Consider the following 26,150-nt stretch of genomic DNA (forward strand, 5'->3'; position numbering starts at 1 on the left):
AGGCCATGGCCAATATAGCCTGGGCCTGGCTACACACCCATACTTGTAGTGTGGATCAATAAGTCTTTCATAGGAGAAATGAGCAAATGTGAAGGCATGGATAAAGGCAGAAAGTAAAATTGATTTACAATATTGCACAATGAATAATCACAAATCTTGGATTAACAATGAACGAGTTTAGTGAGGATAGTCTCCATGCCATAATAAAAAACAGGTGGAATATCGTGGCCTAAAAGATTAGCAGGAAGATGATTCATCATACAAGTAACGTCGAGGGGTAGTTTTGAGCAATAAGCATTACACACTAGAAAAGTAATAGAAATTTTGAGAAAGTTGCAAAAAGCTTCTAGAAGATTTTTGTGTGTTAGACACGAGAAAGATGTCTGAGAACAGGGCTCTAGAGGACATCAAGAACAACCATGAGATATTTTTAGAAAACCTCTAGGTCTATAGAATATTCTAAAGTTGTATGTTCTAGGTCTTGAATGTAGAATATTCATGGAACGGAAGTACCACGACATGATTAATTTAGAAAATTCCTTAGTAAGTTTGTTATGTACCGAAGAGATTGCAGTAGGGTGTTTCATATCTTGGATCTAGAATATTCATGAATTGGAAATATCTCGACATCATTACTTTAGATAACTCTACAATAAATATGTTATGTATTGAATGACCTGGATGGTTGCCACTTTTCATCAATCCGGTTACAACCCCTCCCACTTGTGTAATCTTATTATAACTATCAAATAATTCATATGTTGACGATTAGTAGGTTCCGAAATAAGAATACAATTGTTTTATTTACCAGTCGCATGAGAATTTCTTAGTATGTCATCAACGTTGAGAATATTAATCCAATGTTATGATTCATGCAAGATTCTACATTTTATTGCAGTTTATGAATAAGTAATATATATTTTCCCTAGATGAACAAATTGTTACAACATGGTGAACATTTATCATATTAAATTTTTGTAGATAAAACATTTTCTAGTTTCTATATTTTATTTTGTCCAAATGAACAAAGTATCATAATATGATGTGCCTACTTTTTATTTGTTTCAAACTTTTTGTAAAATCGACAGATAAAATCAGTGATTGCCCATTTCCAAACCGGGCTTATTTCTTTCACAATTGATTCGATTTTTTGTCGAGCTTCTCACCGTCTGCTTCATTATTTATCACCATTAGCCCTTTCTTTCTCATCTCTTTAGAATAGGTACAAGACGAAGAAACATGAAGAAGCTCGCACTACTGCAACTACTAGCCGTAGCCATTATAGTTGGAGCACTCCTCACGGCCTTTACACCAGAGACATCTCACCGCTGCGACGCGGCGCAGGCGGTGGCTAAAAGTATCTTCGTCGACCAGACGGGCCGTGGTGACTTCAAGACTAGCCATCGACTCCGTCCCTTTCAGCAACAACCAATGGATCCGAGTCCACGTCGTCGCCGGCACTTACACGTGATCTGTGAATCTTTTTTTCACATATATAAACGTTGTCTCAAAAAAAATATTTCATATATACATCATGAGCGTAGTTGATTGGTATAATAATGAAGCAGATTTTGACTATGTGTGTTTTTCTTATTCGTATTCTCATAATGGATACACCATGAAGTGAGAAGGTGACTATGCCGTAATCTTGTGCTTGTGCATGCAAGCATAGTTGATACATTGCTCATTGATGAGTAAAATGCATCCGTGATCATTGAACTTGTGTCAAAAGCCCACTTTGGTCACTGTACTTATGAATACGATCAATACGGTCATTATATACGACTTGAGGTGATTATATGGTCACTGACTCAGCGTATAGCTCCGTATTTTACTCTGTTGACTGGTCAAACATCATAGCACCCTCTCTCTACCTTATGTAGGCCCCGTCAGTCAGTGAAAAAACGCTATGCGTTGCACGAGAATCGAACCAGCGATCATCTGCTAAGCCCACGTACGCTAACAATTGTGCCCACGCAACTTCGTTTTAATTTCTCAATAAAAAAACTCACCTTCATGTTAAACATATATACTCACAGAACACGCACACGCCCGAGACGCTGGTCGAGAATGCAAGACGAGATGGCACGAGAGACACTGCAACTGCAACTATATTCATCTGGATTCATTCACCGGCTCAACTGTATTCACCATCGTCGCATGAGAGAGAATGTACAGGGATGACAAGCACGTAGGTGCGGCCACTACGCTGACAACCTCCGTATCTAACTCATCTAGATAAGCTCACGCAATCATGATGTACATGAGACTAGGTCTAGTTGTTACAGTTTCTCTAAAAAAAGGTCTAGTGGTTACAGGAAGAGAGCTACGTGAATGAATCTCACGCTGGTGCAGCCGGTCTTCTAGGGGCATTCCAACAGAGAACACGCTATTCCTCGTTGTTGGCTGCGTGCATAAGCCTGCGCGTGGAGCTCAAGATGTGAAGAAGAGGATACTGGTACTTTTCGACGACACGTGACGAACGACGACGAATGACACTAACGATTCCGGTGAAGTTCCTTTACGCCGAGAGGTACCGTAGAATGCAAAGCTAGCTTGTAGTACTAGCTAGTCTGCTCCCGATCGATCGTTTAACATGCAATACCAAAAAACACACACCCGTACACAACGGCGAGCCGCCGGAAGACAAACGCACGCACGTGATATTTGGATAGTCACATGACCGTGTCGTTCCTGTTTATATTTATTTGCTTCACGTCTCGATGCAAAAAAAAATTCAAGGGGATATAGGAGTATATATACTAGCTCTAACGGCTGCGCAATGCATGCGGCTATGGTGGCCGGCTCGTCGGTCGGAGTGCAGGTGGCGATGGCGTGCGGCATGGCGTGGAGCGGCGCCCTGGGGATGTGTCTGCGTGGGAGAAGACGGCGAACGTCCTACATACATACGTACGTAACATGCAGAGGGAGTAGGATGCCCCGTCCCGCCCGCGCACGATAGCATGCATGCACACACGCGGCGGCTACGGACACGACAAATTGTGCACTGCTTGATCCTACGGTGCTGCGGCTGATCCCTGGTTCTTTCCCCTTCAAAGCATAGTGTTTTATTTCTTTTTTCTGCTGAAAGGTGGGACCCACATAAAGGTAGAGGTAGGGTTCTTTGACGTTTGACCGATCAATAGAGTAAAATACGGAGCTATACAGTGAGGGAGTGACCGTAGAATCACCCCAAATCATATATAGTGACCGTATTCTTATGTAGAGTGATCAAAGTGAGCTTTTGATACAAGTTCAGTGACCATGAATGCATTTTACTCCTCATTGATCCCGGCCACTTCTTGTGTGGACTGTCAGACAGGTCTAATCCCCGGTAGAGATAGCCGGCAAGGTTTTGTGGTGTAGTTGGTTATCACGTCAGTCTAATCCCCGGTCGAAGCCATCCATTAACCAGCTGAGCTAATAGGCCTGTTGTCGTTCTTCATGCTTTTTCAAGTTAGATATTTAAACATATGGAATAAAACTTGTATATTACACAATAAGAAGACCACGGGAGCCTCTTTTGGTCCTTGTTATGTTATCTTATGGTTCCTCATACTGCTGGATCGATCGTATGGAGTGCTGGGTGTATTGCATTTTGAATACAATGGTTTCAATTTATCTATTTTTTGCGAGCCGACCGGGTTGGGTGGAAAACAAACAATGGTTCGACGCGCATCGATGGATGGAACCATGTGATCGGTGTCGTCGAAAAGAAGACCGAGCTGTGCAGGAAGAAAAGAACCAGCACGTAGCTAGCGTGTCGGTGCTGCAACATGCGCGCGCACGCACGATGAAAAGCACCTGCTTGGCAGTAGATTGGCATAATTGGATCCGTCCGTCCATCCGTCCGCAGTGGTGGTTGGCGTTGGTTAGATCACGCGCACGTTACTACTGTACGTTTTATCATTCCATGTACTATGATTCAGTCTAGAATAGAGTAAGGGAGGCCACCGACAGGAGACTGTGCCATGGAATAGGAGCATCGGTGCTTTACTCTTAAACAGAATTATTGGTATCTCTAGCAAGCAAGCCAAATTCAAGGTTACCTTGACTGCATTTGCTGAAGCCGTCCGCGGCGTGCGTGTGCGTACGCAGAGATGGTTTCAGATGGAAGTATGGATGGATATTCGATCTGACGGACGGGATATCCATGTATCATCATCCTCACCCGCTGCTCAATTAGCAGTTACTAGCTTGATTGGCCGTCACAACAAGCTAGATAAGATGGTTCAATTCCATCTCCCGGCGGATGGATCCAGCACGAACAGATACAAAATGCTGGGGAAAAAAAAATCCTCATGCAAGCAAGCCAATGGAAAAATGACATTTGAGCTAGTGAAAAAAAAAATCCTAAAACCACAACACAAAAAAAAAAAAACGAGACACCACACCTAACATGAGACACCATAACAACACATACAACATATGTTGTGCCAACAATTAATTAATCACCCATTGTTGATTGCGTTTTCCTGTGCTAGATTGAGTGCCAACAAAGCATATTATGTATCATGCGGAGCGCGTGTGTGCCAACAGCAACAGGCAACAACATGCTACTCCCCTGCCTGCCTGCACCGACTATATACAATATACTTAATCAATGCAATTATTAAACCGTACGTGCCTAAAGTGTTCGCATTAAAGAGATGTTCAACTCTAACTAGCAGGTCTTGCAACTTAAATATTGGCTTAACAAACTTCATTGCAAGCGGCAGGTCACCGTCAGTCCTTGTAGTCGTACATCAATGGATTGTTTAGGAGTCAGTTTAATTATATACTCCCTCCGTCCCATAATATAAGAGCGTTTTTGACACTAGTGTAAAAAACACTTTTATATTATGGGACGGAGGGAGTATTAGTTAAAAAGACCATGTACTTCTAGTACTACCTCCGTCCTGGTTTATTGGTTATCTTCGCATTTTGTTCTAAACTTTGACCTTAGATTTAACTAACAAAATGTTAATGCATGTAATAAAAAATAATATCACTGAAAACTATGTTCAAATACGAATCAAACACTATAATTTTTGGTGAAATGCATTATTATTTTCATAGTTAAATCTATGGTCAAATGGCACAAAATACTAAGGGGCCGGGACCAAAACCAGGATGGAGGTAGTAACACGCACGATCGAGCTGGAGCGATATATTTTGCTGGATCTCCCGGCCACTTAGCCTTTGTGTCTCGATACTCGCAGACACAACTCTCTCAACGGTGACAGCTATGCACCTCTTCTAAAAAAATGTAGTGCCTCTAGTACGAATCCAGGATGGAAGTCTGCAAATTAGTACCCACGCCATCGAGCAGCGGAGCTAGGGATTCAAATGATTGGCTAATGGAGCTCGGTTAATTAGCATGAATAGGTCGCCTTAAGTATATCCTCCTTAGTTAATTAAGTATGTATGTATATAGTTTGATTGTAACCAAACGTGCATCCATGTATGTATGTATGTATGTATGTATGCATGCATGTGTTAAGTCAAACGAACGGGCCGCGTCGATGATGGAGGAACTAGTCGTAGTACTTCTACTACTTCTACGCATGCACTCTCGGGGACGAGGGTGCATGCACTCTCGGGGACGAGGTGGCCTCATCAGACAGACAGACAGAGAGAGAGACTCTCGGGGATGCGGTTGGTGCCACGTGGATGCACGCCTTCATATACGAGGACTGATTGACTGGATGGCACGCCGGCAGACCAGCATCACGCATTGCACATATGTAGGGGTCCTAGACTCCTAGTGGGAGCTAGCTAAATTGCCAAGCATCTATTCTATTCTATTCTTGCCGAACGAACGAGCCTGTCCAACAGGGAAAAGAAGAGACAGACAGAGGGCAGCATGCATGCGATGCAGGAGGAAGATCCGAATGGGGATCGATGCCCCTGCTGGAATAATTGAGTTGGGGTTTCCGTGTCGGTGTCGGTGTCGGTGTCGTCGGTTGAGTCTGCAATTCTGTATGCCACCACCCGTTTCCAAGATAAAACTTCCAGGTGCTATTAATCCGTCACTGGTGGCCTGCTGGACTGTGTTCACCAGGAGCACAAACAAGCAAGATGAAGGTTAATTACTGTAGTTGGACCCGAGTTATTACTGGTAATTGGCTGCAGGAGCTGTTTTAAAGGACTTTGCGACATGAGTTCAAATATATAAAAAGTTTATAAATCGAAATGTTGGTTCAAGAATATGAATGATTTTAGATTAGCAAAGATGAAATAAGTTGATGAATTAGTTTGGGAGAGAGAAGAGAGAGAGAATGGGCAGCACATGCATGCAAGCCATGTACCATCTGACTAAAAGTTGATTTCAGTGGGACCCATATACTATATTTGCAGGTGTATTCTTGAAGCAAAATAACTCGCTCTTAATAATGAACGGTGCCGCCGCACGAATTCTTGACATGAAAACAAGCAATTTTTCACTTTATCCCAGTCATCGTATGCAGGCTTTACCCGGACAACAGAACGCTCTCAGCTTGGTCTTAATGGAGACAGGGGTTGATCCAGTGCACCCCTCCAAAATTGTAAAATATTTTTTACTATGTACGTAACACTAAATACCCAACAAATTGTTGAGATTATGATGATGTTTAGTGTAAATTTTGAGCCATGACACCCCAAACCTGCGATTCTAGGTCCGCCACTGAGCGGAGACCGCCGAGGGGTGGTACTAGTAGATCAATTCAAATTATTGAGTGCATTCAGGTCGATCGGTGGAGATGGGCGGACACGCGGTGCGGAGAGAACAGGTGCCGTGCATGCATAAATTGTTTTTTTACGGAGTGCATGCGTAAATTGTTAATTGCTAGTATTAATTATTTACTTAACCTACACTCCAGGTTTTGTTTGATTCATTATTTCTTGGGGCGGGAAGGAAGACCGCCCGGCCACGCGAGATGGACGATGGAGACGAGACCGACCGACGGAGCTGTGCACGCCAGCAGCAGCAAGACCAGATGGATCCAATCCAGCCAGCACCACAAGCGCGTCGTCCTAGTGGTTCGCGTGCATGCCACTATGTATGTATGCCAGTAAGTAGTAGTCGTACGTACGTATGGCATGCCGCACGCGCGCAGGAAGGACGAAAGCGTGCGCGTACCAGCTGCAATGCAATGCGTTGTGCGATCCAACTTTTTTGGGATCGTTGGCGGTAGTAGCTGGATCACGCGTTTTAATAAGTTTGATTCTATTCAATCACACTGACCGTGCTCACAGGAGTAGTACTCCATCCGTAAACTAATATAAAAACGTTTAGATCATTATTTTTAGTAATCTAAACGATCTTATATTAATTTACAGAGGGAGGGAGTACAACATAAGTGGAACGGAAGGGAAGGCCACCGACACGCATAAAGAAAAAGAGAGAGAGAGGGGCAGAGGCAGGCGACAGTAGAGCTTTGACATCTTTGTGAAATGGGAGGATGAATGGCGTTCGAACCACATCAACAAACAAACCACTGAAGAAAAATAAATATTAGTCTTTTTAAACATTTCACTACAAACTACGTACGAAGCAAAATGAATAAACTTATACTATAGAAGGTGTCTATATACATCTGAATATAGTCTTTAGAGTGAAATCTCTAAGAGCATCTCCAACAGCAGCGCTATTTAAGCGCCGCGCCGGAAATTTGTCGTTTTTAGCGCGCGCGCAATCGTTAAGTGAGCTCCAGCGGACGCCCAATAACCGCGCACGCGGCATAAAGAGTTCGTCGCGCGGTCCGAAACGCCATTGCACGCTGTTTATTTGCTGCACCCGCTACCACGCGCCGCACACTCGAGCGCCCGCTCGCGAGTTCCACCTACCCCGACCCAGGAGCTGGCGCCGCCGCCCGCACCAGCCCATTTGTTCCGGCGACCATTCCGGCGCTTCCCCGGCCTGTTCCCGCGCCGCCGCCGCTTCCTCCTTCTTCCTCCAGTCGCCGCCGCCCCTCGTCCGCGTCATTCCTCCGAGAACAGCGCCCGGCCGCCCACTGCCGCTCGGCGCCCACAAGGTGTTCGACAAAACGCTTGCAAGGTATGTATTGCTTCAACTTAACATTTTTTACATAAATTTTGTGCATGTTGTTGTAGTCTTTACAACTAGTTTTAATTGAACATTGTAGATGAGTTCGTCATATGATTCTTCCGAAGAAGAATTTGATATTGAAAAGGAAGAGGATCTTGCAATGATCCTAGCTATGCACATCAATAAAAAACCGAAGCACGGTGGTTCGGTTATGGGTCGGCAAAAATTTGGAGCGATAGGATCGATGCCGACAACAGATTGGTTAGGCACTATTTTGCGGATAATCTCGTGTACCCCGAGTCGTACTTCCGGCGCGGGTTTAGGATGAGCACCGAGTTGTTCAGGCGCATTGCAGAGAAACTAGCGAGCCATGACCGGTTTTTTCAGCAAAGGAGGAATGCCGCCGGAGAGCTCGGGCATATCACCTTTCAGACAGCTGCTTTGCGTATGTTGGCATACGGTAATCCCGCTGATCTAGTTGATGACCACTTGGCCATGGGTGAGAGTGAAACCATCATGTGTGTCAAGCGCTTCTCAGTCGGAATTGTGCAAGTGTTTGGCCAGGAGTATTTGAGATCTCCCAATGCTAAAGACGCCGCAAGGCTATTGAAGATCAACAAAGCTCGCGGCTTCCCAGGTATGCTTGGCTCAATAGGTTGCATGCATTGGAGTTGGAAGAATTGTCCTAAGGCATGGCATGGGCAATTCCATGGCCAAAAAGAGGGTTCCACTATAATCCTTGAAGCAGTGGCCGATCAAGAGACTTGTATTTGGCATGCTCTTTTTGGAATGCCTGGATCTTTGAATGACATCAACGTTGTTAATCGGTCACCACTGCTGAATAAGATTGCAAATGGTGAACTGCCACCGGTGCAGTTTGTAACAAATGGCCATACATACAATTATGGCTACTATCTTGCGGATGTCATCTACCCAAAGTGGCAAACATTTGTGAAGCCGTTTAAAAAAACGGAAGGTAAGAAAATTCTTGATTTCCACAATGCTCAACCCAATTTGCTATTGTGAGAAGGCCGGCTAGATTTTGGGATCAAAAGATGCTTTGATATATCATGCACGCTTGTGTGATCATGCACAACATGATCATCGAGAATGAGCGTGGCCAAGATTTAGACTACTCTCAGTATGAGTTCTTGGGACATCCCGTGCGACTGCGGCGGACGGCTGCCAGGGTGGCCCGTTTTGTTGCCTCCTATCATGCCATTCGATGTGCCGAAACGCATTTGGATCTTCAGAAGGATCTCATTAAGGAGTGGTGGGCATGGAATGGCCGACAAAGAGCATCATGATTTGTGCGTTTGATGTTGTATTGTTGAACTATTTGGTCTATTGCAAGATAAACTATTTGTTTGAGTTGTAATAATGAAATTGAACTATTTATTGTTGATTTATATTGTTTGTGTTTGATCTTGTTGGTTGTGTTTAGAGTGCATATGTTGTTTGCGTGAGAGCGCGCGCAGTTTTTTTGCAGCGGCTGCTGGAGCGGCTCGCGCGCACTAAACTTTGCAGCGGCCGCTGGAGGAAGCGCTCCGCACGACGCAAAAACTCGCGAACCGCGCACTTCAAACGCTTTTTTAGCACGCCGCGCATAGCGCGGCTGTTGGAGATGCTTTAAAAAGATTTATACTTACACTACAGGAATCAGCTATTTTGCCGTCTGCCACAGCGGACGGCAAAGGCATGAACGGCGGACGGCAAAGGCCTTTGCCGTTAGCCGCGGACGGCAAAAGGCTCCGGCAAAGTAGGCTACGGTAAACAGCTACTTTGCCGTCTGCTTCCTGGCGGCTGACGGCAACGAGAGCGGACGGCAATAATTGCGCTGCCGGTCCGTTAAGTGGCTAACGGCAGGCCTTTGCCGTCCGCCGCTGACGGCAAACATTCTAGTGCCTTTGCCGTCTGCCGCTGACGGCAAACGTTCTAGTGTCTTTGTCGTCCGTCATATGATGTCATCTACACGTCACTACATGGCAGGCCTTTGCCGTCTGCCGCTGACGGCAAAATCGTTTACTCTTTGCTGTCTGCCACTGTAGGCAAACTGACCAAATGGGTCAGCTCCCAGGAAGCACAGCTGGATGCCACGTGCCTTCTTTGCCGTCCGCGGCAGACGGCAAAGAGCCTGCATATTGGGTCTTTTTTCTGTTTTTTATTAAATCCAACAATTTTCACAGAAAATATATATGACATATATAGATATATTTCAGAAGGCAATTACAGAGCAAACATATAAGATATCCAACATGCATAGTTCCATCATACATAGTTCCATCACATAACTTCATCACATATGTTCCATCCAACTACCAAGTTCCATGCATAGTTCCATCCAACTACCAAGTTCCATGCATAGTTCCATCATACATAGCAAGTTCAACATAGAGGCATCCAACCATATATATTACAATAGTTTCATCCAACGATACATGCATAGTTCAACGATACAAAAGAAACAGAGAAAGGGATAAGGAGCATTCCATCTATGCAAGCTTTCGTCAAGTGAATGAAATCTGCAAAATGAAAAATAAGAAAGTTAGAAATAGGTGACTAAAATAAGAAGACTAGAACAAGAAGAGTAGAACAAGAAGAAGACTAGAACAAGAAGAGTAGAACAAGAAGAAGACTAGAACAAGAAGAGTATGTCATTTACGAGCTAACTTACGTGAAATGGATCATATATGAGCTAACTAAGTTGAAATGGGTCGTTTATGAGCTAGCTAAGGTGAAATGGATCATTTATGAGCTAACTTAGTTGAAATGGGTCGTTTATGAGCTAACTAAGGTCAAATGGATCGTTTTTGAGGTAACTAAGGTGAAATGGATCGTTTTTTAGCTCACTTAGGTGAAATGGATCATTTATGAGCTAACTTAGTTGAAATGGATCGTTTTTGAGCTAACTTAGGTGAAATGGATCATTTATGAGCTAATTTAGTTGAAATGGATCTTTTTGAGCCAACTTAGGTGAAATGGATCATTTAAGAGCTAATTTAGGTGAAATGAATCGTTTTTTAGCTAACTTGGTGAAATGGATCGTTTATGAGCTAAATTAGTTGAAATGGATCGTTTATGAGATAACCTAGGTAAGATGTGTCATTTTGGAGTTAACCTAGGTGAAATGGGTCATTTTAAAGCTAACGTAGGTAAAATGGATCATTTAGGAGCTAATCTAGGTAAAATGGGTCATTTTTGAGCTAACTTGGATGAACTGTATCATTTATAAGCTAACCTAGGTAAAATGGGTCATTTTAGAGCTAACTTAGGTAAAATGGATCGTTTATGAGCTAACTAAGCTAATTATGCAATTTTTGACATAAGTTAGCTAAGTACAGATCGTTTTAGAGCTAACTTAGGTAAAATGGATGGTTTTGGAGGTCAGTAAGCTTATTAACTCATTTTGGAGGAGAAGAAGCTAAGTCTAGGTCATTATGGTAAGCATTGGAGGAAATAAAGCTAAGTCTAGGTCTTTATGCATGTGTTAAGCAAAACACTAGATAAACTTACCAAGATCCAGGAGGTGTAGGAGCGGGCTGGCTCGTGTCGGTAGCTGGAGAAGGATCGTGCGATGCTTGTCTGGAGTTACGCTGCACCAAAGATCATTTGCAATGTCTTGTTAGCATGATGACACTCAAATGTTAAGACTAGCAAGTAATGTCCCTTCAAATTAAACTCACCGTGGTCCCAGGAGCAATCACTGGCATCGGTGGAGCGGTCTGACCGGTCTTCTCGCACACTGACTGCACATTTGGTTTTGACGACTCAGTCATACTAGTTAGTAATGAGACAAACACTACATGAATGTTTTGGCTAATCTGCAGAAGAAACTTACCACAAGGAGCTCGTACATGGCCCTTGCCTGCATGTCATTCCGTGCCCTCTCCTCCTCCATCATCTTTGTCGTCCTCTCCTCCAACTCCCGCTGCCTCTCCGCCGCCTCCGCCAGAAGTTTCTCCGTTCTATCTCTCTCACTCTGTATAGCAGCCTGCAACACCACTGACATGACCATTTGTAATCATTGATGGAAGCTCACACAATGTAATGGAGAAAGATAACTGAGTACGTATCACTAACCTTGATGGCGAGTTGCACTGGCCGTTCACGAGGCCTTATCTCAGGAGCGGAGCTCGACTGGCGCGCCTTGATCTCCGGGTGGGATGTGCACGGTGGCGGGGCGCGTCGGGGAGGAGAGAGAGGGAGAGAACAGAGAGTAACGGGCGGGGGGTACGGGCCGTTAGGTAATCGGCTCTTTGCCGTCCGCCTTTTTGCCTCTGGCAGACGGCAAAGAGGTGGGGCGTTAAGTTTTTTTTCAAACGGGCGGGGGGTGGGGGCCACCTCTCTTTGCCGTCCGCTGGCAGACGGCAAAGAGCTCGCAGATGGCAAAGAGCTTCTTTGCCGTCTGCTTTTGGGTAGCTGATGGCAAAGAGCTTCTTTGCCGTCAGCTAGCAGACGGCAAAGAGCTGGCAGATAGCAAATTAGCTGATTCGAGTAGTGTTAGGAATGGAGAGAGTAGTTTATTACTATTTCCTACGTTCCTAAATATGAGTCTTTTTTAGAGATTTTAATATAGACTACATACGGATGTATATAGACGTAGTTTAATGCGTAGATTCACTCATTTTGCTTCGTCATATTGAAATCTTAAAAAAAATTAGGAACGGAGGAGTATATAATACGGAAAAACTACGTACGGTGAACGCACATGCACACGCAGTGACTCCTCTTGATCAAGTCTCGTCTTCTCTCCAGGGTAGGGCCGTTGACGTGGCCTCGCCGTCACGGCAACATGCCTGCTTGACCCCACGTGGAGGCACGTCATAGACAGTCAGTCACACAGATATTAATTCACTCCGGCGGCCCGGCAACATATCTCGCAGGAGGAACCCAAGGCCAAGTCAGCACCGCCGATCTCATCATCATCTTCGAGGCACCTTCAGTGACAGTGAAGCTAGCAAATTCAGGCATTCCGTGATGCACAACTCACTCTCAGCGATGAATGGCGTGAAATACAGAGTTACAGGCGTAGTTGCCCACGCACCTTCGAGACACGCCTAGTCCCTGTTCCGGTGACTAGGGTTAAGGTTTGTCTCCTATTCAGGAAGGCGAGGTGGCGGCGATCTTTTGAAGATGGAATAAAGGTTTTTCCGTCTAGTCCCCGTTCCGGTGATGCGTATAGCATCGTCGGTGGGCGTGTGGAGGTGTGTCTCCGGTGGATCTGTCTCTGGTGGATTTGCTCGGATCTGTTCGTCGTTCGTCTTTGTTCGTGTGTCTTCAGATTGGATCCTTCTTATCTACACTCTTCATCGGCGGCGGTTGCTGTTCTGTTGCGTTGGTTCTACGGGGCCTTAGCACGACGACTTCCCGACTGTCAACTACAACAAGGTTTGCCCCGCTCCGACGAGGGAGGGGCGATGACAGCGGCGCGCCTTCGGCTCGCTTCAGTGCTTGTAGTCGTCGCTAGGTGGTCTACGAATCAGAATGTAATTTTTATTATTTCTAGTGTTCGTTGTACTACCATGATTGAAGATGAATAAATCGAAAGTTTATCCCGAAAGAAAAAAACAAAGTTACAGAACCACATCAACCAACGATATATACAAACATGGGCCTAATAATGGCAAAAAAAGTTACAGAGTGTAATGACTCTGGTTAAGTAATGAAAGTGGTTTTATTCGGAAAAAAAATGGAAGTGGCCTAATAATCCCGAATGGGGGGAGTACTCCATTTCTTCTTTGGTGGACTATGATGACGCATACAAATAGTAATAATTGGCTGCTGTCGGTGGCGGATACAGATAGTTTCAGATGGAAAGATGGGCGCGGATATTCGGACGGACGGGATATCTCAATCATCATCCTCGTCGTTGTAGTACCACCAGCTTGCTTAATCAGTTAGTTAGCATACGTGCATACGTAGATTGTTCCTCAATCCCATCTGTCGGGAGACCCAGCGGAACCGCATATATGCAAACGACTCCCCGACCGGCCGAACAATCCACCCCACCATGCCACCATCCATCTCTCCGTCTCCTTCGACTAATTAATAAGAGCAACGCTAGCAGACCCCGCAAAACGCCCCAGCCCGTAAAATAACCGTCAAATTGCGGGTCGGGGCCAAAAAAACTGCACGACCAGACTCCGCATCCGGCACCGGCCCGCAAAAATTTTTGCGGGATGCGGCAAATCTTTTCCCCCAACCTCTATCTTCACGGGCTGGGAGGCCGACCCGAGCTCAACCCCCATCCGGCGCAAGATTTGGCGGGAGGGACATTTCCGCGCACCCTTTCCCGCTCCCCGCACCCTCCGTCACCATTGCCCCCCCTCCGAAAGCTCCGGCTGCTCCTCCCCGGCCGTCCCTCGCCGCCATGGACGACCCCGTGCTGTCCCCCGTCACCGTCGAGGTCGCGCACGCCCCTTCCCCTCGAGCAGATCTCGTCGCCGGCCATGTTGGCCCCGCCGGCGTCGCCCAAGCACACGCCTCGCCTGCCCGCAAGCGGCAGGGCAACATGCTTGTGCAGGGCGGAAATCCGGCTGCCCCCGCCGCGATGGCCCGCGCTCCGGGCGCCAATGCCGCTGTGCGATCCCGGCCGGCGACGGAGAAGGCCGGCAAGGCCGCGGGCGCAAAGCGGAGGAAGGTTCCGACTTCAAGGAAGCCATCTTCTTCAACCTCTCACTCCATCCCCCCGCAAGGAGGTGCTCCGGCGATGCCGTTCGACTGTGCCGCTCCACCCACGAGCGAGGTGTTCGACGAAATGGCCGGAAGGTATATCTCTTCGGACTTCGGCCATTCTCTTTCATTTTCGCCATTGTTTTCGATAGCTCGTGACTTGTTATCGTTCGCTATAGCGGTGGTTCGAACAATGCAACAACCGAGTTCGTGAACTTGTTGGACACGAACGCGGTTGACATCGATCAAGCCCCTTTCGAACCTTTCGACTACAATGAAACGGAGGGCGGTATGGACGATCATGGTTGTGCGGACGACTTGGCGGAGATCGAAGCGGAAGCGTTTGAGAATTCACAAGCAAAAACTGGGAAAAGCCAAAGATCGAAGAACTACATTATCTTGGAAGATCAAGCTTTGATCAAAGCATAGAGTGCGGTGTCTCTTGATGCATGCACGGGTACTAATCAAACCGCCAAGAGATATTGGCAAAGAATTGAAGATCAATACTTCCGCATTATGAAAAACTACCCCAATAAGACTCCACGCACATTTCGGTCTCTTCAAGGTCGTTGGGAGAACATCAAGTCTATGTGCAGCCGTTGGGCAGCTTGCTTGGAGCAAGTACGCAATGCACCTCCAAGTGGCACCGTGGAGTCCGACTATGTGAGTTTGCTTTGCCTTTGTTCAAGTTGTGCATCATCATAATGTATCATGAAAAATGATTGCATCACTTTGTTCACATTGTGTAGGACAAGATTGCTCAACATAGATACAAGGACATGGAAGCTTCGGAAGGCAGATTCTTCAAATTAAAGCATTGTTGGGAGTTGCTCCAAAAGTGCAACAAGTGGAAGTTGATCGACAAAGAGTCCCCACAATAGAGAGGCTCACTTACAAATATGGATGAAGATGAGGATGATGATGGCCCAAGAAATTTGAACAAGCCCGATGGCAACAAGAAGACTAGAGAGAAGATAAAGAGAGAGCAAGAAGCATCGAGCTTGAGGGAGAAGATTGATGCCATGGTGCAATCAAACGAGTTGATGTTGTTGAAGTCGTTGGAGATCAAGAAAGAGTTGGCCGAAAAGAAGGCAAAAGAGAAGTAAGAAAAATGGCAAATGCTCAAGGAGGAGGGGCTATGCAGAGCTGCCATTGAGGAGAGAAAAGTACGCGCCTCTGAAAACAAATCGCTGTCATTGTTGCTCGCCGAAGAGAACAAGATCATGTTAATGAACCGCAATGATATGGACGACGTCACCAAAACATGGCATGATATGGCAAGGAGAGAGATCTTGAAGAGGAGAATGGTCGCCTCGGCCGGTCCGTCTGCCAGTTTCGGTGATGTTTTCTCTGCTCCATATGGTGGCAATGTGGATGATTTCGGTGCGGGACTTGGAACAAGCGACGGAGGTGGCTACGGTGGCGCCGATGAACTTCAAGATGGACTCCATGGCGCGGAGTGAAGATCGACCCCCAAGATGATGCCGGACATGGGCGCATACCTTTGCATGTCCTCTTTTGCGTAATGAACTTCGCTTTTATTTGCGCGCAAACTGTTTATGTCATTTGAATTTGAACTTGTTTGTGAAACCCTATGACAAATTTCAGATTTGCAGTTTTTCTGTTTGCGGGTCGTTGCGCTGTTGCCCGAGCAAAACCCGCATAGCCGACCCGTAGAAAGGCATATTCCGCGAATATACTTTTTTACGGGTCCGTTTGGGGAGTCTGCATCTGTGCTAGCCCTCGCCGACCCGCAAAAGCGGTTTTGCGCGAACTGCAAATGCGTTTTGCGGGGTCTGCTAGAGTTGCTCTAAATAGATTCGCCAGCTAGTTAGTTACTCTCTACATTTTAATTAAACTGCAAAAACGTCGTATATTATGAACAGAGGTAGTTGTTCACATACATATGTCGTATCAGCAACCCATTTATTATTAATTGATATATTGTGTTTTTTTTTTGCAATGGAATTGATATATTGTGTTGTTGATCGTTACGCATCGGCTGATCGGCATGCGTTTTTCTGTTGCCCCGCATGTGGTGTGGCACACGATAGGATTGCATGTCATCCATCGATCGAGTGCCCTCAATGTTGATTTATTTTTTTACTAAGATGGTCAAACTTTACAAAATTTGACTTGAGACAAACCTACTCGTATGCAACGTAAAAATGACTAGTAATCGAGTGCACCCGGGCAGCCAACTGAGTGTAGATGGATTCGCATGGCGACGGACGAAGAGAAGAGAAGAGAAGAGGTCGCCGCCATGCGCAACGGATTTTACCACGCTTTTTTGACAGTGAGACGATATAAAATTTCAACAGAGACCGAGACCGACGGAGCGGTGCTAGCTAGGTACGCGCATACGTGTATGCCACGATGCCAGCAAGCAGCAGCATGCAGGAAGAACATATGGAATCCAGTCAGCAGAAGCGCGTATTTGTATATGGTAGTACTAGTAGTAGTGGTTCGCATGCATGTATTTATGTATGTATGTATGTATGCATACGACGCCAGGACGTACTATGTTATGATACGCCACACGCACGACGAAAGCGCGTTCGCGTTTGATCCTCTGCTCTGCTCTGGGGTGGTCGGATCACGCGTTTTTTCAATAAGTTTGATTGATGATTGAACACGGACAGTGCTGACAGTACTAGTACTACAACACAAGCGAACGGAAGGCCACCGACACGCGAAAAAGGCAGAGGCATATGACATTACAGCAAATTCAGACATTCAGTGGTGGGCGACTCTGTTTTACTTTGTCTACAAACAAAAGAGGGAAAAATGGGTAAAAAAAGAAGCCTATGGCGGCTTTGTGAAATGTGAGGATGAATGGCCCGGCAACGTACTATCACGCAGGAAAGGCCACCCATCTTCTCATCTTCTTCTTCCTCCTCTCCTCTGCCCTCCCTGCACGCAGTCTATAAGAAGGGAGGCACAGCATCCTCTCCTCTCATCACCACAACACAGCCGCTGAGTCCACAGCACTCTTCTCTTCCATTCAACTCCACGCAAAGTCTCTCTCCCTCAGCTACGTTTGCTTCGTTGCCTTGTGTCGCGTTCGTCTCATCCCTCCTCGTCTTCCTTCTGACACTCTCATCTCCTCCATACCAGATTCATTGCCAGGCCCCGACTGATACACTTCCAATTTCGCACATCACATCAGATCAGATCAAATCGAGCGCTAGGCTGTAAGATCCATCCATGGCTCCTTCACAGCAAGTCGCCGCCACCAAGGAGCCATCCGCCAACGGCACGGCCGCACCAGCCCCCAAGACCAAGACCCCGGCGCTGAACGAGCGGATCCTCTCCTCGATCACGCGCCGGTCGGTGGCGGCGCACCCGTGGCACGACCTGGAGATCGGCCCGGACGCTCCCACAATCTTCAACTGCGTAAGCACGCAACCTTCTTCCTCCTCCTCCCGCCACCACCAATTCCGGCCGCCACGCAAACTAAATCATCTCCGCAACTCCGTGCAGGTGATCGAGATCCCCAAGGGGAGCAAGGTCAAGTACGAGCTGGACAAGAAGACGGGGCTCATCAAGGTGGACCGCGTGCTCTACTCCTCCGTCGTCTACCCGCACAACTACGGCTTCATCCCGCGCACCCTCTGCGACGACTCCGACCCCATCGACGTCCTCGTCATCATGCAGGAGCCCGTCGTCCCCGGATGCTTCCTCCGCGCCAAGGCCATCGGACTCATGCCCATGATCGACCAGGGCGAGGCCGACGACAAGATCATCGCCGTCTGCGCCGACGACCCCGAGTACCGCCACTTCAACGACATCAAGGACCTCCCTCCCCACCGCCTCGCAGAGATCAGGCGATTCTTCGAGGACTGTGAGTCATTGATGACTCTGATCAGGTTAATTCGTCAGAAGACAATGTGCTCCTGAATGTGTTTTCCTCTGTTTCTGAATGTGTTTCTTTGATTGATTTGGGGTTTCAGACAAGAAGAACGAGAACAAGGAGGTTGCCGTCAACGACTTCCTGCCGTCAGAGGACGCCTACGAGGCCATCCAGCACTCCATGTCAGTCCCCATTCCCCGGTTTATTCATGTCGATCCATCGAGTAATATATGCATTGAACTGATATGGCGTCATTTTATTTTTCAGGGATCTTTATGCTACTTACATTGTTGAGGGCCTGAGAAGGTAGAAGGAGGATGCTGCCTGATGGATGCTGGTCTGGTGCTGCCTTGCCACTTGCTGCAGAACGATGTTGACGAAAAAATTATGCCTCATAAACATACATACAATACATTCTTGTTTTGTTACATATATATAGTAGTATATGATGATGGAGCTACACCTCATCTAAAACAGCCTTGATCAAGTCAGTAGTAGTCAGATAAAGAAAGTCACTCCTTTTCCATCTAGCTTCTGTAATACGTTTTCCTGGCTGAATATGAGATGTTGGTATACTGTATTTTTTCCCCCATTGCTAATCTCTGCCGAATCGTTTATTTCGTCGCACAAGCCCGGGCACTAAATACTTGTGACCGACCGAGCCACGAGTTAGAAAATGAATTTCCTATTTTACCAGTGCAGATTCTGCAAAAATAAACGTTTGCCCTACCAGATAAGGTCAGAAAGTGCTCAGTGCTCTTTCCTTTTCCAGTTGTAAATGTGCAAACCATCTCACCAGCAAACAAATATGCTCTAAAGAAGTAACATACATCAATGGTTGTGGTGTGGTGCTATCTGTTGAGCGATGTGTGCATTTTCTGGAATGCCTAGAACTAGAATCACTTCACCAAAGTCAGATATTACTGAGAAATGTCATTCAAGAACTCGTATGTACAAGCCACAGCTAGCCATTTTCATAGACATTCACCATAGCCATGTTTCTTGAAGCTGGGGGCACCAATCATATTCAAATCATAAAAGAGAAGGACACCTGGCATGCTAACCGATTTAGTTACAAGTGCCATTCCTCATTTCACCTTCCATGCAGTAAAGTAAATAAATCATCAGCAAAACAATGTGAATTTAACGAGATTTCATGCCATCAAGTCATAGATAGATCTTGGCACATCTGTGATCAAGTCATGCCCTGCCATGGTATGCACTTGACCATCGGTGTAGGCAGGGGTGTACAAATGGAAGATGAGATATGCATAGAAAATACTATCGGCAGCTCATCATCGTCTCTATCTTCATCATCACTTTCGTCCTCTGCGATGAGTGAGCATCAAACAACAAACATATATCATAAGTAGACCTTTTCAAGGGACCCATAAATTTCATCAGTGGCAGACAGGCCATGTTTGTCATGTTTCACAAATTTGGTGATCTGGTGCCTGGGAAGGTAGGAGGAGGATGCTGCCTGACGGATGGTGATCTAGTGATGCCTTGCCACTTGATGCACGAACGAGGCTGGCGAAAAAATTATGTCTCATAAACATACATACATTACATTCTTGTTTTGTGTTACATACATACCTACATATACATATGCTAGTATATGATTAAGCTACAGCTCATCTTAAGCCTTGATTAAGGCAGTAGTAGTGGCCAGGTGATAAAAGGAAGTCATTCTATTTTCAACTACCTTATGTAATACTCCCTTAGTACATAATTGCTTGTCGCAAAAATGGATGTATAGAAATGCATTTTAGTTCTAGATATATCCATTTCTACGACAAGTAATTCCAGACGTATGAGTATGATTTCTAGCTGCAAGATCTGGCACTTGGAAGGAAAATAATCAATAAAAGCGGGTCCTCACGATGATAGAGATAGCTTGGAAGGAACTACTGTAAGTCTAGACGCAGCGCATCACAAAAAAGTGGAGTTCATACGACTTTCTTTACCACGGCCACTTCATCAACTAAATCGTCATTATTGCTTGTCACATACACGATCGAATGATGTGCATAATAAATAACATAGTGCAAGTGCCGCGGTGGACTAAGCTGAAATATGCAAACAACTGTACACAAAAAGAGAAGACATGAAAATAATTTTGGGTATCTTTATTAGATCAAAGATAAATCACATAAGAGCCAAACAAAATTCTTGTTGTTGTTTTCTCTTTTCTAAACACAAGACTCAAAAAGACACAAAGAAGAGAGAAATCAACAAAAGAAGCAACAAACAAGAATCAAAAGAAAAGATTAAAAACAAACCAAATAAAAGAAGCAAAAAAAAAAGCATAAGAACAGCACGAAGAATGATCGCTCCTATGGCCTTGTGGATCGTTGCTCCCCAACACAAAGTACGAACGAAGAACGAGGAAGAAGAAAAACAAGAGAGAAGGTAAAGGTGAAGGTAAAAAGTGATATATTGATTGCTCGATTGTGTGCTCAATTAGTCATCACCTCTCATCTATTTATGAGGTGGTTGAACTTACCGTACAATAAAAATACTTCAAATCTCGTCCAAATTCTTCCAAAATCCATCAAAACTCATATTTAGGTAGGTCTGAGACAATAGTACAATTTTCGGGATCCACAGACCGCATACGACTTCGGATGGCGATGCACCCCGAATTTGTTTATCTGTTTCGACCAGACAAACAAGTTTCGTGTTAAACATTTTAGATTAGAGGCCATCTTGAGGGTCGAGTCGCTCGCGCAAAAGAGATGACAACTCTCGTCATGTATTAGACATGGGTTATATGGGTGTCTTGTTCCGGCTGAAACTTTTCATTAGTGGTCGGGCCGCACTGTGTTAGCCGTAACTTTTGCAAAGGACCACATATTGAGATTATTCAAATATCAAAATCGATCGCCTCGACGAGACGAAGACAATCAACTAGAACAATTTTTCATCTAAGGTCGTCTTGGAGGCATAATCGGCTGAACAGTACTCCAAATTTAAAATCTCAGCACTCCGAGCAAATCTCACCATGCTTTGGAGGTAAGCAAATGAATGGTTCGGATTTGGCATTACCCCATTTAGCTATGCATTGTGTGCTATGCCCCTCATGATAGATGTAATAGCCTACTCCTTCTTGATTGCTAATGATGATGATGATCTCGATTATAAGGGTGCTACTTTGCTACCAATGACTCGAGATATTCTAACATGTCCTTTGGATGACCTAGGAACCCACTTTGTATAATAGCCAGGTCCCTGGGGTTTACAATAGGTTTCTGCGTTCTACCCATAGTCGGCGTCCTTCTCTAAGTCTTGTAAACCTTCTGTGTCTTCCAAGTTAGGTGGACTCCTTCTGGTGCCGGGACTCCGGGTCTTGCCGGGTCCACTCCCCACCGGCCGGGTCTTATCTTCAACATAGAGAGCCGACCCCTATGGCGCCCTAAATGACGCGATCATGGGCCTTCTGGTCTAGCCGCGGGTAATTTCGCCGACACCCACCAAAAGAAAATGTATTATTTTTGATTCGATGTACAATGGTATATAGTAATTTTTTTTCCAGAGTCCATATTTTAGTTTTTTTTTGAGACAAAGAATCCATATTTTAGTGGTGCCGTGTGGACAGATTGGGCCCATGTGGCGGATGGGCTTTCCCCATCCACGTCCGTTCCTTCCCCTCTGCCCTCCCACAGCCTCGCTCCTCACTCTCTTCCCCCACCCACCCCCTGTTCTCGAAGAAAAAAAAAAACTCCCCCTTTCCCCCCTTATCCGCCGGCGACGAGCTCGAGCTCGAGCTCTCTACAGTCGGCGGAGGAAGAGGCGACGCCGGTAGAGGCGGCGCCTACGAGCGTGGACAGCAGCGGCGGCGGGGCCCCTGGACGGGCAGATCGAGCAGCTCATGCAGCGCCGCCGGCTCGCCGAGCAAGAGGTGAGATTTCCGTACGGCCGTTCTATCTGGCTTTCTCGCTCGCTCGCCGGTGCTTCCGCCGGATCTGGCGAACGCTGGCTTCGATCTGTTATGACCTGGGCGTCGTCTCTAGGTTTTCATTTTTCGCCTGGCCTGATGGCCGGAGTCCTTGGATTTGGAGCATCAGCACAACCGGGATTATAGAATATGTAAGAACATCATTGTCGTCAGTTTGTACTCCTATCCATCAAATTCAGCGGCCATGGTCAGAAAGGAGAGGACAAGTAGCTCACCATGGCTAAGGAGTGCTGGCAGAGAGGGTAAAATAACGACATTACTACATGATTGGCATACACATAGCAGTCCAACCTAGGGATAACGAGAGTAGTAATTCAGGCTAGGCTGCTGGGATTCTTAGATATTTTGTAATGGCAGTCGTGCTGAATTGCTGATGTTGATGAAGCTTGTCAGTTGCAGTGTCAATGTAGAAGCGTGTAATCGATTCTTTATTTTTGTGAAATCATTTTAGTGACATGTTAGGGTCACTTTGATCTAAGAGATATTGTGCAAGCGCTACCTCTTTGGTTAGACATGGAAATTTAATATGAGTGTTACACATTTGTGATAAAGAGAGTATTCTTTTCCTTCGGTTTCGGGAAATCATTTGGGTTACAGTTTAGTGTTGCTTTTGGCTTAGAGTTGATGTGTAAGTGCAATCCCTGTTTTTCTCAGTCAGAAACAGCGTTGCTTGAGAATTCCGTATGTACATTGAGTTAGGGTTATTGCTTTGGTGTCTGGTGCTTAATGCTTTTGGTTGAAACTTATGGATCTTGCAATTGATCGAGAGAGCTTTTGACATAAAGTTTTTATCTTCCAAGGGCGCGGTCAAAATTATGTTCATTTTGTGATATTTTGGTGACATGTTAGCGTTGCTTTGATCTGAGAGATGCTGTGCAAGTGATACTTCCTTGGTTAGAAACACCATTACATGGAAATTTCATATGAGCAGTACATATTTGTGATAATTCCATCTCTTTTCTGCATGATCTTCTTCACATGGAATAGTTATATAGGGAGGATCATCTGATGCATTTATATCTGTGGCTGAAGGAGCTTAATGAGTGTGCCTTTATCAGTTTAGGAATTAGTATCACAACCAAAGCCAAAGCCAATCTGTTATAACTTTAGCTGCTAAATTCTCCTGTACTACTTTAATCCAAGTACCAATTCCTTTTTCTACCATCTTTCTATTCATATTTTGTTCCTTTCTCATGCGGAGTTCAGTGGAACAAGAATAGTACTGGGTTCCAACTTTTAAGCCAAGTCACAGCCACTTGATCTTACATCCATAAGTTATACATATTTTAAATTCAGTACAGTTGACTGATCTGTTCCCTGTATTTCATATGATACACAACAATTAACGATGAGTTCGAACACGGTTACTCTTCCAGTTCAAAGTGTTATTTCCACTATATTTTGCTAATGGGTGGACAAGCTGTGTGTGTCTTTGATAGTAAATGATAATACATAGCTAAGAGGATGATTTCTTTCCGTTGGTTTTGTTTCATCCTTTTGTTGTTCCACATTCAGATGAATAAAAGCATCTTATTTATATGATTGGTCAATGTGTTTGCAGGGAGAGTCTGTCTCTTGCTACTGCAGGGTAGATGGGGGCCTTAAAACAGTCGTCAATGCTAGAAAGTTTGTCCCTGGTGCTAGGTTGTGCATGCAACCTGATGTCAAACCGAACAAGCGCAAGACAAGGAGCTCACGCAAGGAGAGGTGCCGAACTCCGGCGCCGCTTCTGCCTGGCCTTCCTGATGACCTGGCTATTTCATGTCTGATGCGGGTTTCTCGAGCCGAGCACCCTAATCTTCGTTTAGTCTGTAAAAAGTGGAGCCGACTTTTATCTGGGAATTACTATTACTCGCTGCGGAAGAAATTTGGCATGGCAGAAGAATGGGTTTACGTCTTCAAAAGGGATCGTGATCAGAAACTATCTTGGCATGCCTTTGATCCAGTGCACCAGCTCTGGAGGTCACTTCCTCCAGTTCCACCAGAGTATTCGGAAGCCGTGGGCTTTGGTTGCGCTGTTCTCAGTGGCTGCTATTTGTACCTATTTGGTGGCAAAAACCCAGTACGGGGGTCTATGAGGCATGTCGTGTATTACAATACTCGGACAAACAAGTGGCACCGGGCTCCAGATATGCTACGGAAGCGGCACTTGTTTGGCTCTTGTGTCATAAACAACTGTCTCTATGTTGCCGGCGGGGAGTGTGAAGGGACACAGAGAACTCTAAGATCTGCTGAGGTTTACAATCCGAACAGGAATAGATGGTCTTGCATCACTGAAATGAGCACAGGAATGGTGCCGTTCACTGGAATTGTATATGATGGCAAATGGTTCCTAAGAGGACTTGATTCTCACCGCCAGGTTGTGAGCGAGGTCTATCTGCCAACATCCAACACGTGGTCAACCACTGGTAATGCACTGGTTGCAGGCTTGCGGAATCCAACCATTTCCTTTAATGGTCGTCTTTATTCAGCGGATTGTCGGGATGCCTGCAAGCTAAGAGTTTATGATGGGGACATAGGATCGTGGACAAGATTCATGGACAGTAGACGCCATCTGGGCAGCTCACGAGCTTTTGAAGCCGTGGCTTTGGTCTCACTGAATGGAAAGATCTGTGTTATCCGTAATAACATGGGCATGACCCTTGTTGATGTCTGTGACCCAACAAAAGTTATTGAGATGGAGAGTGCCCGTGTGTGGGAGACTTTTGCCCGGAAGGGCCACCAGCACAGGTCTTTGATGGCGAACTTGTGGTCAGCAATTGCAGGTCGTAATTTGAAGGCCCACATCATACATTGTCAAGTTCTCCAAGCTTGAATGTATCTGCCTGTTTAGTGGAAATATGTTCAAATGTACTGTACTTATTTTTTTGCTGGAAAGATGCTCTGATTTTGAAAGAACCCCTCGGCTAGATCCTGGAATGTGGAGTACCCCAGCATTGCTTGTAGGGAAGACACACCATGCTGCCATATTTAATATCTACTGGTTGCATTCCTACAAATTCTCTGAGATTTTGACCAAGTTGTATGATGTTTATGAAAGAGGAGAGCGGAGCTGACGACAGTCTTTCATTGTGAGATGAACAGGAACCTTCTATAGCACCAATTTTGGTTGGCCGATGCTGCTGGCGATAGGCAGCAGAAGATTTCACTTGATCATCATATCCATGGATGTGTCTTTCTTGCTTTTTGGCAGATTAGGCATGCCAAAATGTGTGCTGTAGCAGCAGACTAGACTTATGTAAGAAATGTAATACAAGTGTCTTTGGTTTGTGCCAAAACCAACCCTAGCAACAAGTTTTGTTTGAATGATTTGGGCACAAACCAATGCACACCCTAGATCAATCTTATGTTTATTATGCTTTGGAATCATCCTTGCTGCCTGGCAGCTTTTCGCATCTGACAAGTGGATGTGTGTTGTGGGTGAAAATGATTATCTGAGACATTTTGTGTGGTCTCGTAGTGATCCGCTCGCTGATGCTAATTACTAACATCGTATATCTGACAAATGGATTTGTCTTGTAAGTTTGTTGTACCGCTGATGAAGATGGTGATGAAATAATTCACCAAATTTGCAGAACATGGCAAACATGGCCTGCCACTCATGAAATTCACAGGACGAAAGAGATGAAATATGTTGTGATTCTTTTGACGATCAA

At 45.5% G+C, this 26,150-nt stretch overlaps 2 protein-coding genes across 4 annotated transcripts; both read left to right on the forward strand.

The window, feature by feature from the left end:
- The first annotated feature begins 17,414 nt into the window (after window positions 1-17,414).
- LOC109771268 (soluble inorganic pyrophosphatase 4) lies at window positions 17,415-19,116 on the forward strand. 3 transcript variants are annotated; one of them, XM_045234008.2, is made up of 5 exons: window positions 17,528-17,745; window positions 17,853-18,079; window positions 18,167-18,552; window positions 18,637-18,718; window positions 18,804-19,116. In XM_045234008.2, exons 2-5 carry the CDS (start codon window positions 17,891-17,893, stop codon window positions 18,828-18,830), a joined length of 684 nt encoding a protein of 227 aa, XP_045089943.1. In that variant the 5' UTR covers window positions 17,528-17,745; window positions 17,853-17,890; the 3' UTR covers window positions 18,831-19,116. The 3 variants fall into 3 exon arrangements, with proteins under 3 accessions (XP_020185551.3, XP_045089943.1, XP_040242015.2); XM_020329962.4 differs by having other exon boundaries at window positions 17,415-18,079; window positions 18,167-18,527; XM_040386081.3 differs by having other exon boundaries at window positions 17,603-18,079.
- A 3,073-nt stretch (window positions 19,117-22,189) lies between these two features.
- On the forward strand, window positions 22,190-25,863 carry LOC109771269 (F-box/kelch-repeat protein At1g55270). The gene is made up of 2 exons (XM_020329965.4): window positions 22,190-22,437; window positions 24,056-25,863. Exons 1-2 carry the CDS (start codon window positions 22,408-22,410, stop codon window positions 25,307-25,309), a joined length of 1,284 nt encoding a protein of 427 aa, XP_020185554.1. The 5' UTR covers window positions 22,190-22,407; the 3' UTR covers window positions 25,310-25,863.
- Window positions 25,864-26,150: the final 287 nt, after the last annotated feature.

The sequence above is a fragment of the Aegilops tauschii genome, chromosome 3, assembly GCF_002575655.3.
Source record: "Aegilops tauschii subsp. strangulata cultivar AL8/78 chromosome 3, Aet v6.0, whole genome shotgun sequence".
NCBI lineage: Eukaryota > Viridiplantae > Streptophyta > Magnoliopsida > Poales > Poaceae > Aegilops > Aegilops tauschii.